This window comes from Staurois parvus, unplaced genomic scaffold (genome assembly GCF_062004578.1).
Source record: "Staurois parvus isolate SC_StPar_1 unplaced genomic scaffold, SC_StPar_1.0 ptg000207l, whole genome shotgun sequence".
Classification (NCBI taxonomy): Eukaryota; Metazoa; Chordata; class Amphibia; order Anura; family Ranidae; genus Staurois; species Staurois parvus.
Window position 1 is genome coordinate 10,053,355 of NW_028318003.1, and position 16,221 is coordinate 10,069,575.

General features: G+C 39.4%; 1 protein-coding gene across 1 annotated transcript in view; it reads right to left on the reverse strand.

The window, feature by feature from the left end:
* The window catches only part of LOC149461287 (visinin-like), a 44,653-nt gene that overhangs the window by 6,305 nt on the left and 22,127 nt on the right, over positions 1-16,221 (reverse strand). Inside the window, exon 2 of the mRNA XM_089678639.1 lies at positions 1,798-1,909. Within this exon, the coding sequence (XP_089534765.1) occupies positions 1,798-1,909 (112 nt within the window). The remainder of the gene's footprint in view (positions 1-1,797; positions 1,910-16,221) is intronic.

Below are 16,221 nucleotides of genomic sequence, written 5' to 3' on the forward strand. Positions count from 1 at the left end.
GACTAGATCTGTCACTGGTCATCAGTGGGTGATTGAAGTTGTCCCTCCAGTAGGTCGTGCCCAGTGGTGGATACTAGCAGTGAACCCCCTTAGGGCTTGGGCTGCTGCCTTTCTGGTATGGCCTTAAGGTTCAAGCGAAGACTTGGAATAATAGGAAGGAAGGCACGCCCGATGTCCAAAAGAATGCAAGTTCGATAATAAATTAAGTGGTGTTTATTGAGAATAGTGACAAGTATATCAAGCCAATGTGTCTCAGGAGACAAGGGCTCTCCCTTCTTCAGGGCTGGTGATGCACGCTATTAAATGGGAATGATTCCCAATTCGGTTATATACAGTATCTGCAACATTTTTGGAGGTAAATCTGACAAAGTTTATTCGGCTCCTGGAGCCTCACCTGTAATTTTGTCAGTTTTACCACCGAAACTTTGCAAATATTGTATATAACCGACATAGGAATCATTCCCATTTAATAGAGTGCAGCAACAGCTCTGAAGAAGGGAGAGCCTTTTTCTCCCAAAACATGTTGGCTTGATATACTTGTCGCTACTCTCAGTAAACACCTCTTAATTTACTATTGAACTTGTATTATTTTGGACACTGGGCGTTCCTTCTTTCCTACTGTTCCAAGTCATATCAGTGGGAGGAAGAGTGCCCACGGGCCAGATAAAGGCAAGCGAAGGGCCACATCTGGCCCCCAGGCCGCAGTTTTTTTTAGTTTTGGAAGAGGATATGACGCTAAAGCAGAAGAAATCCTCATAGCCATTTGTGACTGGAACCATTTGAAGATTTCCCCTCTATCCATGTTTTCTGTTTTTTCCCCTTCCTGTAAAGGGGTGGTCACCATGACAAAAAAAAAAATAAATCTTCCAGTGGAGGCACAATAATAAAAAACCTCATGGGGATATTAACACATTCCTATTTCTATCCAAAATTTAAAAAAAAAAAAAGATTTAGATGAACTTTAAAGTTGAACTAAACCCACTGATTTAACTGTTCCCCAATACAGTAACCTTGGCATGCCATGAATGATAACAATTACAGTTGCTAGTGAGTCAAGTCTCAACTGAACTGTTAAGCCATCAAATGGTTGGTGTTCTAGGTGATCACATGTGAATAACTGCAGATCAAACAGAGGCTAAGATGGCAGTTTCCTTGGCTGTAAAGGAGAGGAGGGTTTACTTCCACTTTAAGTGAGACGTGGAAGTTCTCAATATTTCATCATTCCCCCCATGCTTGTGTAACACGCCCTAAAAGTCTAACAAAACTTACCAAAACCTATCTTTCCAAAGTCTTGCTCAATATCAATTAAAAACAAAAACAAAGCAAATACATTAGCAATCATTTTCTGACCTCAAGGGACCAGTCCTGTTTGTATCCATTGAAAAATCTTTTATGTGCTAAAAGCTGTTTCATGACAATGAACTGAAAAGTGTGTTGAAATGCAGTCTGGCTTAGCAGGAATTTGCCTTATAAATACAAATAAAATGTGTAATGTGCAATGATTATATACAAACTGCAGGAATTATTGGCACCCAAGCAGATTAATATGAATTGGTTGCACTGAGTTTCTGTACTTTGTGCATATCTGATTCTATATCTGATTGCCTTGCATGGCAGACTATTCTTCCTGTACATTAGCAGCCAGAAAAAGAATAATAAATAATGGGTTTCACAATCTCATGTCCTGAGTGAACTTTCACTATTTAACTGGAAAATGCTTAGAAGAATATGATTGTTCATTGTATGCATCGCAAACATTGCTATATTGGTAAGGAACTCTTAATTAAATTGAATTACCATTATCTTTCTTTTTGAAATAAGCCCATAGCTTGTCCGCTCTCTTCTGTGGTGTATTTTCATCCTCTGGGAGGTTCTGCTGTTCTGATTCAGGGATCATCTTGAATATAGCCTAGAGAAATCCAAAAAATATATAATTTGTAAATATGATGTAGTAATTTGGAATTGCAGTTGTATGTAAATATGGTGACAGGTTGTGTCATCACAAAGCTCTTCTTTTGCAAGGGGCCCTTCTATAGGAAAAAATCTCTTTGCAACTGGATCTCTTTAAAGGAAAATTTTCCTAAGAGAAAAATATAGCCTGCCATTGTGTCTTTCTGTAAAAGCTAGATTTCTGGCTGTCGTGATTACCCTATTATGCCACTACTTTGTGTCCCTTGTCTGGAAAAAGTATGCATTCAGCACGTCTGACTTTACCTTGACTTTACACATAAGCACAGTTGCTACAGGTCAGGTACTCAAACGTTAATTAACCAATGTATTCAGTGAACTAGCCAGACATTTAGCATCTTCAGAAGTAAATTGGTAAAAGCAACCCCCATATGTCTCTCAGGAAAGGTTTGGTTCTCATGTTCCCTGATTATCTCACGCCTTGACTACTGCAACTCCCTCCTCACCGGCCTACCCCAGTGCAAACTCTCCCCGCTTCAGACCATCCTGAACTCAGCTGCCAGACTCATCCACCTCACCAGCCGCTCCACCTCTGCCACCCCCCTCTGCCTCTCCCTCCACTGGCTCCCCATTGCCCAACGCATTAAATTCAAATTGCTCACCCTGACCTATAAGGCCATTCACAACACTGCCCCTAACTACCTCACCGACCTGATTCCCAGGTACCACCCTACCCGTACCCTTCGCTCTTCACAGGACCTCCTTCTATCTTGCTCCCTGGTCTCCTCCTCCCACGCACGACTGCAAGACTTCTCCAGGTCCTCCCCCATCCTCTGGAACTCACTACCCCAATCCATCAGACTGTCACCTTCCCTCCTCACCTTCAGGCGCTCCCTGAAAACCCACCTCTTCAGGGAAGCCTACCCCACCCTCACCTAACAGCCGCTGCCCTTCCCTCCTCCTACCACTCCATCCCCCACAGCCGTTTCCTCCTGTGCCTCTACCCCCTCCCTCCTAGATTGTAAGCTCGAAAGAGTAGGGCCCTCTTACCCCTTGTGTACTGTTTGATATTACTGTTCTGTTTCATGTATTGTCCCCCCCCTCTATTGTACAGCGCTGAGCAAACCCTTTGGCGCTATATAAACTCGATAAATAAATAAATGTTCCCATTTTTGATTACCCGAAGCCTTCAGTAGTTGCATACAGAATACACTTCAAATCCTTCTGGCAGTAGGGAGGTGTGAACAATTTTGTCTGTTTTTACAAACAAATTACACAATGATTGATAATTAACCTTCCTAGCGATCTGATTGGGGTTGATTTACTAAAACTAGTGTACTCAGAATCTGGTGCAGCTGTGCATGGTAGCCAATCAGCTTCTAACTTCAGCTTGTTCAATTAAACTTTGACAATAAAACCTGGAAGCTGATTGGTTTAATGCACAGTTGCACCAGAAAGTTTGCACTTTCCAGTTTTAGCAAATCCCCCCATCATGTCCATATTTCTGTGCTCAAAGTGGTAAATTTTTTTGCATGGAAATATGTATTTTTTTATTGTAGACCTGTAATTCTTAGGAATAACTCACTGAAATCTGTCCGAACAAGAGTCTAGTAAACATCCGGGTATGTTAAAATTTGAAACACGAAGTCATAAATGATCATTTAATAAATAATCATAAAAAATAATAATATAATAATAATAAATTTAATTCAATAATATAATCAAACCAAAAACACTGAAATATAGCGCCAAGTTTGCACATCACTGAGCAAAGTCGCAAAATCGTTTTCAGTGTCTGATGACGAATTTCCCCACGAATCATTATCACTCAATTCTGCAAGTAGTTCTAATTTACTATCACTGTTCTCTAGCTGGTCTAAAACTGATTTTGACCTAAAGGGACGCTTTTTGGACGCCATGGACGTTTCTCAGTTTCCAGGCAGTAAAAATGCAGGCAGGGCACAGGACAAAGCACTAGGGACAAAATGTATGTGAAATGGTTTGATACAGTAATGTTTTACTATGTGATTTTAGTGTATTTAGTGTATGTCACTTTTTGTCATTTTCAAATTTCCCACCAGTTCCGTCCCCGTACGTCCCGACGTCGCAGGGGACGGAACCCAGATGACAGATGCCGGCATCCGCCGGAGGACATTACAGGGGACACTGCAGGAGGGACATCGCTGGAGCGCAGGACAAGGTAAGAGAAGAACAGATCCCGGAGCAGCGACACATGGTAAGCCCGAGTGTAGCTCGGGGTTACCGCTTGTGGTACTGAAACTTTACCCCGAGCTACACTCAGGAATACCGCCAGGGAGGCTACTAACTAAACATTTCCTTTAGATGTTTGGATGCGAAGTCTGACTTGACCTCTTGCGGTCCTGCTACTGGCTCTCCAGTTAGGGCTTCTCTGGATGAGCTGTGATTTACAACACTGGAGGATCTTATGGTCCATGGATTTTTACCCCTTTACCGACTTTTTGACATTAGTGGCTTTAATATACTCTACATCTGCCTTAACAGCATTTGCCTCTGTGGCTATCAGTGCGGCCTCAGTGCTCTCCTGGGGGGCCCTGGCTCTATTGATGCTTGTCTGGATGCGGCCTGAGGAGGAGTCATGGACTTGGTCACACACCTAACGTTTTTAATATGGTAGAAATTCAATCATTGATACTCTTTACTTGGTCTCTATCACAGCATGCTTCCGTAGAGGCCATATGTCTCATGCACAGAGTTTTGACCCTGAAGAAGGAGTAAACTTACTCTGAAATGCGTTGGATGCCATTTAGGAGCTCTGTTATGCCAACATAATTCTATATGGTACCATTGTAATTATTGAATACACTGCCGCCTATTTAATGTTTTATGGCTATCATTCACCTTTGTTCAATAAAGACTGATATAACTTTTACATATTTTGGTGACGCATTTAATGTCATACCAAGGGGGTTGTTTTCTCCTATATAAATTTACACTTTAGGGATGTTTGGCATTTATTAGAAAAACCTCAGGTTCACCTCCCATATAATGATTACCCTATTATGTCACTAGTTTGTGTCCCTTTTCTGGAAAAAGTATGCCTGTCAGCACGTCTGACTTTACACATAAGCACAGTTGCTACAGGTCAGGTACTCAAACGTTAATTAACCAATTTATTCAGTGAACTATCCAGACATTTAGCATCTTCAGAAGTAAATTGGTAACAGCAACCCCCATATGTCTCTCAGGCAAGGTTTGGTTCTCATGTTCTCATTTTTTATTACCCATAGCCTTCAGCAGTAGGAAGGTGTGAACACTTTTGTCTGTTTTTACAATAAAAATTGGACAATGATTGAATTAATAACTTAATGTATGAATATCGGTCACCAATTAATGTCTGCTGACTGTTAGATGATGGCTGGTGCTTAGTTTTGGGGACTGATTATATTGCTCTGATGAGTGCTCACCTTGTTGGCTCCCTAAAACTGATCTGGCAATTAGATGCACATTTCAAATACATATATGCGAGATGTCTAGCTCTGGAAAATATTTTTGATTCCGTTCAGTCTCTCATGGGATTCACACACCCCTCCAACACTGCCTAGCTTTTAGGGTGACTCCTCTTTCTCTATTACACTTAGGGAATACATGACAGTCACCTTTTGTCTCCTGGTCTTCTGACTAGACAATGAAGGAGCAGCAGCACATTAACGGGGGGATTTCTGTGCTCTTGATTCCTGTAAGCATGTTTTCAGTGTTAGACAGTGTTATGCAATTTATTATAGCCTGGTTGCTTAACACTGCTGGCTTCCTCTCTATAAAAAGATATGTTTAGGTTTTTGTATTGTCTGTAATTTATATTCAGGTTTAATTTGTTACTAAACCCACAACAGTAAAATCAGTCTGTTAATGCAGTTTAGTATGCTTGTTACACTTACTGTAGAACCTAAGGATTTAAAGTGTTACTAAAGCCATGGCCCTGCATTCACTATATCTGGTCTCCCACAGTACACACGACATGGAAATGCAATTATTTTAGTAAATATAAACTGCTAAATACCTTTTCTCATCAGATGTTAGAGCACTCGTGACTTCAGCAGAGCACTGGTTAAAGCTTGTAGGAGGAGTTTTCCTTCTGCTCTAGGGGGATGCAAAACCCCTGACCCTCTGTCTGGACAGTGCTGATTGGCCCTGTGCTGATCATATGCACTCTCCCAAAAAAAAAATACCTCTCTAGTAATACACATTAAACTGAGCATGTGCATGTCACTACGGATTCAGTCTGTATCAGGTGGTAATTTCAACAAGAGAAGGGGCAGAAAGGATCAAACATCCTTTTTACACGATGCAGAGGATTAACCCCTTAGGTTCCACAGTGATTATAACAAGCATGCTTTACTGCATATACAGACTGATTTTACTGTTGTGGGTTTAGTAACACTTTGATCCTAAGCATTTTGTAAAAAGGATTTTTGATCCTGCCTTCTCTGATCTTTCTCCTTCTTCTAATGTCCCCAATCCATCTGCTGATAGTACAGAACCTTGGGGGCAAGATGCACATGCTCCGTTTGGTGTGTATTGCTAGAGAGTTTTTTTTTTTGGGAGAGTGCATGTGATGAGCACAGGGCCAATGGGTCAGGGGTTATGCAGCCTCATAGGACAAGCGGGGGGCGAATGAAAACTTATCCTACAAGCTTTAACCAGTGCTCTGCTGGATATTGATAGAAGTCACATGACTGCTCTAACTGCTGAAGAGAAAAGGTATTTAGCAGTTTATATTTACTAAAATAATTGAGTTTCCATGTTGAGTGTACTGTGGGAGACCAGATATAGTGAATGCAGGGTCCGGGGTTTAGTAACACTTTAAATAATAACTTACTTTAAATTACAGTTATGCAAAGACCATTATCTGGGAAAATGGGAACCCTTATATGTTTGTAACAGTACATCAGGTTCTACCACACTAGGAGGTCTCAACATTTCCAGGAAATAGATGTGCAATGATTGGTTTCTCCTGCATCAATACAGACTGGGGAAATCTGATACTCTGTTGCCTCCTAAACATCCAATGAATCAAAGACAATTATGTCAAAGTGAAATGGAATAGTGGACCTATATATGAAAAAGTTAAAACTAACATTAACATCTTCTTGTTTGTCTCGTTCTCCAGTTGTTCTTCAAGATCTACAAAGCCAGGAACAACAGGGTAAAGCCTAGTGCACATGATGAGAAAATCAGCCGAAAAATAACGCTTTCAGAGCGATCATCCGATAATCTGATCATTAGTACACAGCTTTCGAGAGCCGATCACAACAGCTAATGCAAAATTATCCGAAGGGATAAGCACAAACATTTTTCTCATATGATACCAGAATGAACAATTTTCGTTTAATCAGTACAGTATTTGTCCGAAAAAAAATGAGTGACCAAAACCACGCATGCTCGGAAATGAAAGAATTACATTACAATACAATATTATACATTATATCACTTCCAAAGTTGTAATCTATAATACGAGAATTTGTGTAGCTTTAGTAACCTGTTCATTTTCAATATGACACTAGCGTGCAAAAAAAAAAAAAAATGGACGATCATTTGTCTGATATTCTCATGTGAAAGTGGCTTAAAAGTTTTTTTAAACATGTAAATTAAAAAAAAAATAACACCTACTGGAGACAATTCCACTAACTGGAGTTACGTAACCCATTTAGGATTGGCTGATAGATTTGCACAAATCAGAGCCAAAGATAGCTCTGCTAGCAGTGTCATGGTTTAAAGGTTTTTCTTTTTTTCTTTTTAGGCAGGGAGGGAAGAATGAGTGGGTACCAGATTACCTGTATTGAAAACTTGGCCAGTTTAGGCTGCTTGGCCAAGCTCAGGCTACAGACATTATTATACATGGGATCATATGTTATGCATGGGCTAAAGCCTGGCCATCCTGTCTATCTATTACTATGTAAGAAGATAATATCAAGAGAGAATAGTAAATAAGTGTAGAGAAGTTCACAAAGTGGGTCATATCAAGACAAAGCACAATTAAAAGAAACAACACCATTTCTCAGAAGTTCCCAAAGCAGGCCATACCAATTAGCAGCAGCAAGCCAGGACCCGAAGCAAGCCATACCAACCACACCAGATCTTTTCAGAGGCCATGATGAAGTAGGACATTCCAAAAGAGGATTCAATTGCAGAACAAAAAAATGGAATTCTCAAATTGGACCACACACAAAGTGGTGTTGAATGAACTTATCAGCCTAACAAGCCAGCAATAAGACAACACAATACATATCATCAATATATCTGTGCAGATATATGCAAATATGATATATATTTTTTATTCTTTTATAGTGTTACTAAACCCAGGACCCTGCATTTACTATATCTGGTCTCCCACAGTACACAGAACATGGAAAAGCAATTATTTTAGTAAATATAAACTGCTAAATACCTTTTCTCATCAGCAGTTAGAGCAGTCTTGTGACTTCTATCAGTGTTCTGTCGAGCACTGGTTAAAGCTTGTAGGAGGATTTTTATTTCTGCTCTAGGAGGATGCAGGACTCCTGAACTCTGTCTGGACAGTGCTGATCGGCCCTGTGCTGATCATATGCACTCTTCCAAGAAAAAAAAAACCTCTCTAGCAATACACATCAAACTGAGCATGTGCAGATTGATAAGGAGATAAGAGGGGCACACTGGAAGAAGGGGAGGATCAGAGAAGTCAGGATCAAACAGTGTTTTTATATAATGCAGAGGATTAACCCCTTCGGTTCCACAGTGAGTATAACAAGCATGCTTTACTGCATATAAAGACTGATTTTACTGTTGTGGGTTTAGTAACACTTTAAGGCCAGGTTCACTCTGATGCGAATTGTCCTATGATTTGACAGTTTGTCCTACGATTTTGACCACATACAATGATCTGCAATGGAACCAGTCTAATCGCCCTTGGAGTCGCACGGATTAGAAAAGTAGTTCCTGCACTACTTTTGCCGATTTGGGGTGAGACTTGCATAGACAGCTGTGCATGAATTTCTATAAAAGCTAAAGCAACAGATTTATATCAGTCAAAAAACATATAAATGAAAATGAATCCCAAATCCATTATAATTTCCTAGAGCCTATTTGAAAGGAAGTTGGGTTGAAATGTGTACACTATTTCTGCATACACCAACTTTGTAAGCCTGTTCAACATCGGTATGCTTGTGGATCAAACAGCTAACTGACACATTGTAAAGGCTTGTCACTGAAGTTTTGGTCAAAAGTGTCATATTTTTAAAAACAATAGCAAACAAAACTGCCTTACTGGAATAAATGATACAAAGGTAAAGGACAGGATGTATTAAAGATAACCTGTAAGGTCTCTGAACCTTAAATCACCAGTCAACAGAAGAGCTGTTATACTTACATCTATGGTGGTCGGTATCTTCTACCACCCCATCGGTTCAGGGCTTCAGCTTCCAACAATGCCTTCATAATTCAACAATTCCAGAAGTGTCAGATGCCTCTGTCCCCTGCCGCATGTTGTAGCTCCATCCTCTGATCCCTAGGCCACTGCTGAGTCTTGTAGAGACATAGGGGAGAGCAGGGGTGGACTGACCATTTGGAAACTCGGGCACTGCCCGAGGGCCTGGGGTCAGTAGGGGGCCCCATGAGTTGCCCCTGGTACCTTTTTCATACTTTTTTGAGTTTGGGCAAGGACACATGGGCCCCATGATCCCCTATTGCCCGGGGGCTCCATAAGTTGTCAGTTTGCCCCTGGGGGAGAGTTAGGAACCACAGAGCACAGTGGAGAACATTTCTGGAAGTGTTGAATTGTTGAGGCTGCAACATTGGAATAGAAGAGAGAAAGGAGACACAGGCCTACCTCTTCCATTGCAAGAGCATTTTTTTTTAGTTTAGAGGTCTGTCAAGGTCTCTGTAAAGTACACTACTTTGAATTGCTGTGCTAACCAAGCACTTTTTTCATTCCAAATCCATTTACACCTTTTCATAAATGTTCCGTGTTTCAATAAAGTAAGGCGTAAAAAACTAGAACTAGAAAAGTGAGATTTTGGTAAAAAAAAATGAACATGCTTTTTGTACATAGTAAAGAAAGCAATAGTTCACCATAGCTATTTGATGTTTTATTAATAGTCCCTCTACCTAAAAAGAGAATAAAGTAAGTCAAGAACACAACAAGTCCTCTTTTTGCAAATAGTGTATTTCATGTAGTTTTTAATTTTTGACAGAAAAGTATACTGCACTGCAATCAGCCTTGAAACAATCAAATCTGGACAACTTAATATTATAAAAGCACACAGTGGAATGCAATAGTCTGGGGAATGGAGGATATGTTGGTATGTATACCACTATTATGCACCAAGGGGGAGTTTTTTTTTAGAGAATTTGACTTATTTTTTCTGCACAGGACATGTTGTGTTTTGAAGCAGAGGGCCGTATATATGCAAAGTGTTAAATAAATGGTACACAATTTCGAAGCAATCTGGCAAACACATAGCCATTCTGCTAAGTAGCTCAGAGATTTTTCTGACAAATGTAAAATGCAGTCACAACCTGTGTAAGCAATATGGCAATTGCTCTCTAGTGGTCTAAAAGGAGAAGCTGATGCATAGTGCCACTTTGAGAGAACCCAGAGTACCAAATTGCGTAAGATATTTCTGCAGGTTGTCGCAGGTGTAATACTAAGGATAGCCTATACCTACAGTATATGTGAAAAATACTACAAAATTCAAATAAACCTATTATAACCCTATATGTGTAAATAGAAATCATGAAGAATCACTTCCTTGAATTCTTCTATCATTTTATTACATTGTACGTGCACACTTTATAAAATATGCAGTTCAGTTTTGGGCACCAATTCACAAAAAGAACATTGGGGAACTGGAGAAAGTACAGAGAAGGGCAACCAAACTGATAAGAGGCATGGAGGAGCTCAGCTATGAGGAAAGATTAGAGGAACTGAATTTATTCTCTTGAGAAGAAGAGATTAAGAGGGGCTATGATCAACATGTATAAATACATCAGTGGTTCATATAGTGAACTCCGTGTTATTCACCCTGAGGTCATTAGACAGGACAAGGGGGCACTCTTTATGTCTGGAGGAAAATAAATTTAATCTCCAAACACAGAAAGGTTTCTTCACAGTAAGAGCTGTGAGAATGTGGAACAGACTCCGTCAGGAATGGAGTTGGGACTCACCTGCCTTGTGGGCTGCAGTACCAGGGCTGGCCAGCGGGTGCTCTCAGCAGCCAGAACCTCACTCCTGCAATCAAGCCATCACCTGAGGCTGATTGCAGGAGGTGTATTTAAGGAATGGCCAGACCTGCAGTCAGGGCCTTGGTGTATTGTTTCCATGAGCCCCTGTACCTGCATCCTGTCTGCTTCCTGCCTGATCCTGACTCTGCTTGATCCTGACTCTGCCTGAACTCTGCCTGCACCGACCTCGGCAACTCCTGACCAATCTTCTGCCTACTCCTTGTACCTTGTTTGCCCGTTAGCTACCAACCCGGCCTGCCTCACTACGTTGAGCTCCATATATATATATATATATATATATATATATATATATATATATATCAGTTAAGGTTTGGGTTTGTTGCACCTTGTTGTACATATTTGTGTTAGCTTTGGGTTTGGTTTGTTGTACTGTGTTTATGTTTGTGTTGCCCTTAATAAATTATATTGTTTTACACGCTATACCTGAAGTCTGTGTTTCCCTGTGTCGGTCCACACACCTCTGGTCATACCCGGAGCCCTGACACTCCCTCAAGAGTTGGTTCTGGCCAGCTCAGTAGATTGCTTTAAAAAAGGCCTGGATTCTTTCTTGGATACACAGAATATAACTGGATACTAACATTTATAGGTAAAGTTGATCCAGGTAATATCCAATTGCCTTTCGGGGGATCAGGAAGGATTTTGTTTTCCTTGCAGGAGCAAATTGGATCATGCTTTGCTGGGTTTTTTTTTGCCTTCTTCTGGATTAACTGTGGGTGTAGGATTATAACTTTTTTTTTTATTGTTGGTCTTATTTCAGCCAGACTAACTATGTAACTTTGTATGAAAAACAACTGAATTGTAATTTAATTTACAACTGTTTTATGTTTAATTAAAGGAGTTTAAAAATATTATAACATTTCAGCCCCTTTTTTTGGACAGTTATGATAGGTTACATGTATCAGATTTCTTGCTGCAGTCTGTACCCCATCTGGGAAGATTTGCCCTTCTCAAAGAATGACATTGGTACAAATAGGAGCTAGAGATCTTCAACAGACAATCATTTAAACTCAAAAGAGGCTCTTACCATTCTACAGCTTTATTGAAATTTATTTTTTATTTCTACTCTTATTTTCATTGATGAAAATGTTATTACTTCCTGTTTAATGCTGAAGGCAAGAAGGAAGGTGGTATCTTCTCAACACAAAAGCAGAAAAAAACTGATAGAGGTTTTGGCTTTTCACTAATTTGTTAAAAAAAAAGAAAAAGCAAAAAAGAAAAACTTTTGTCCGCAGTATGTCTTCCATCTTACCAATTATGGAAGATATCTAACAAATACTATGCATTGATTTAAGTAAAAAACCTTCTGTGTCACAGAATCCCCTCCACCCATACTTACCTGAGCCCGATCTGATCCAGCGCTATGCTCTCTCGACTCTCTCCCTCCTCAGGGAGGCTAGGCTCAGAGACAGCAACAGGAGCCAGTGAGGATAGAGCGGGGGGGATGTGGCCAAGTCCTTGGACACACAGAGCTGGCACAGGAGCGAGCCCGCATGAGCGCCCCATAGCAGGTGATTCGCTATGATGGGCACTTGTTGGGGGGCCTGAGAAGAGGAGGATCAGGGCTGCTCTGTACAAAACCACTGCACAGAGCAGGTGAGTATGACATGTTTGTTATTAAAAAAAAAAATCTAACTTTGCAATCACTTTCCCTGCATTAAATTCTATTGCAGTCCGCACAAATTTAACCCTGGTAAAGGCATTCAAAATACATTTCTAATCTAAATCACTGCTGCTCATTGATGTAGGATGGCATATTTTCAAAGCCCTAAAGAACACACACTCAGTTAAAAATCTAAAACTGGCTGAGGGCTTCATAGGAGTAAGAGGGCTGCATGTGGTCCAAAAAATTGATATGCCTGCTGTAAGTGAATTGATTTATTTCTGTGGTTCGAAGTTCAGTCCTCCATGTGCTTACAAATTACAATAATGAGAAGATGGATTTTCCCCTGCTGCTTGCTAGGGGCTAGAGGAGGTGGGGGTCACTCCATGTTACTACATGGGCAGCTCCCATCTAAATCAAGGATTTGTATTTTTCCTTCAAAAATCATTTTACATATTTTTTTTTATTCTCTTTTACGTATAACCATCAAGTATAAGTGCATTGTCTACATTGGAGAACCAATTGATATACAATTTACATACAAGAAATATTTATTTATAACACTTTATAAAGTTTTATACATATATGATTTTAACCTTTTACACTTAAGTTAGCTTAATTTAGTTACACAATATAATTGGTTATTTAATGCAGTATAGTATTACTGGGATTTAACTTTGAACACTGGTATCTCCATTACATTAGAAGACCTTAATGGTTTATTCCATAAAAAGTATAGTCTTATTAAATTGCCTTAATACAGCTGAATATCAGTGTAATCGCGTTAGTTTCATGGGTTTGGTGATTTGTCTTCTGTACATTTTGTTCCTGCTTGGATTATGTGACAGCTGTGAGTTGGTTTTAATGTCCTCAGTTTGCTTGTTAGTAAGACCCTGAGCATAATGTGCAGTATTTAGTACAAGCACCTCCTGCTCATGAGGCTTTTCTCCAAGGGTTTCTGGTGTGTCCTGATTTGTGACCAGTGTAACCTTTTTATATGTATATGTTGAGCTCTTTTCTCGATAACCTCAGAAGTGCAGCCATTTAAAACTGGTGTTGAATAATCAGACTACATACCAAGCACTTCAAGGTTGTCTTCACCTACCTACAGAAATATTACGTTTACAGCTAAGATGTCTCTGTAAACAATTGCAAGTCAGTCCTCAACAGATATCAAACTGGTGCACATCTTCTGTGTTCCATATTTATTGTGTTGGTCTTAGCTGCGTACTTGTAAGGATGGTGTTCTTAAATAGAGGCTTTCTCATAAATGCACCAGGAATGTGGTTGATTTTAGCTGTTCTTTAAGAAAATGTACATGAAAGCAAGAGAACTTCTCCAGCTGGGCAACTGTAAAATAATCCAAATACAGCCCCTGTTTTTTTATAATTTGTACATTGATAACTACATATCATAATGCCATTTGGAAATAGTAATTGTGTCCTTCAGCTGGATTGGTTAATCATTTTATTTCTTTGGTTCAGGTTTATCTGTATGCAAAGGTCTCTAGAGCTCAGTGTAGGATAGTACAAATGGTTTCCTCTCTCCTTCTCTTACTCTGTTTCCAGGTTGCTATTAGTGATTACAACAAGATTCCTCCTCAAGCAACAGGTTGCCATTGGTCTAAATTGGCGGGCACTTAGCCAGCGCTTCCGGTGCCTATATAAAACTGCTGCCTTCCTGCTCTGCCTCAACTCCTGTGGACCAACTGTGGCTCTCACCCACCCTCTCCTCTTTATTATAAGTCATCATGGGGGTTTAGCCGTCCAGTATATCTGGATGGACAACGTGACTGTGTTTTATAGTTGATATTTTGGCTTTAGCCGGGATGGCTATATTAAACATTTAATATGTTATTTATTTAAGGCTACCCCTTCAATGACACCATGGCCAGTTAAATATTCCAATAAAGATTTAATAAATTGAATCATTATGGTGTGTTTTTTTATTATTATCATTATTGTTTTGGTTGTTTATGGCTCCTTTGTGCTATCCCATGTTGCAACAGGAACTTCATGGTTTTAAATATATTAACTTTAAACTATATTACATTAGTTTTGCCCACATTTGCCTCATCATCAACATTCAGATGTAAGGAATATTTTAGAACTCAATTACTCACCCTTGTCTACCAATTATGACATACCAATTTACTAAAGGCAAATAGACTGTTCCCTTTGCATGGGAAGTTGCTCTTTGCAAGGGAATTTTCCCCAGAGCTTAGTGAATAAGGGGAAGCTTTACTAACTTCCACCATCCAATCATGTGCAAGCAAAATGCTATTTTTTATGATGCTTGTTTATGATGCTCTACATTTTTAAGCTCTGGGAAAAATTCCCTTCAACAGTTTGCCTTCAGGCAATCAATCCTATTATTCACATATACATTTTAACGCAATAATATATGCATAGGTGGCAACCCTACCAACACTTTTATGAAGAGTTCCACTAAGTTATACAGTAAAACCTCCTGAAAATAATAGTTAGCTTTGCCCCCTTTAGGATCATACAATGGCCTTGTCAATAGACTAAATAGTCACTTGAGGGTATACAGACCTAGGAGAGGTGGAACATGTACCTTGGGATGTGATCCCTTTCTGAGGGATTTGTATGTCAAAAATTAAAAAAAAAAAAGAGAGAGATGGAAGGTACAAATGACATAATAGCCATTTTCTATAAAAAAAAAAAAAAATACCAGCCCCCTCCTCTTTTGATGTACAGTGCTTGGGCCTAGCAAATGGCTGCAAGACCTGTGCACTGTCATGGGGAGCAGGTCATATGCTTCTTTGCCTGAAGGTTTATAAATCAAGGTCAAGGGATTCCCTTCTCAGAGACACTTTTGGGTTGTTCTGCATGGGCAAGGTGACTGTATCTCCTTATAGTGCCATCTGCTTTATGCAAATGGTAAATATTAAATATTTTGCAGTATTGCATGTTTACTTGTATAAAGGAAAGTTAAACATTCTTACTTATTAGTGCTGCAAATTACTGGAAAAAAAATAAATAACCAAATCATCATAATTCATTATTGTTATTATTTGTCATTCTTTACCTTTTGGTTCTTCACCCACAACTAAAGTTTTTTGAGTAGTATGCAGTATATCTTTATGGGCTGCAGGTACCACTGTTGCAATTTTCCATATAGATACTTTAGATTATGCTAGAATTAAAAACTCAGAGAACCTTGGTACCATTTGTGATTTAAAAAGTTTTTTTTAAAAAGTGTTTTTGCAAATTTGACCCTAGTTTCACAAAATGTATTACTGTGCAGGAATTATTTAATAAACTTGAAGGGTATATTTGATGGTGCTTGTAATTGTACTAATAACACATATTTGTTACTTTTTTTGCTAATTAAATTTGTATTAGCTTTCAAAGTAGACAGCATTTTCATTATAAATTATTAATCTGCATATCATACAGTTGTGTGCAAAAGTCTGTATACCCTGGCATAAA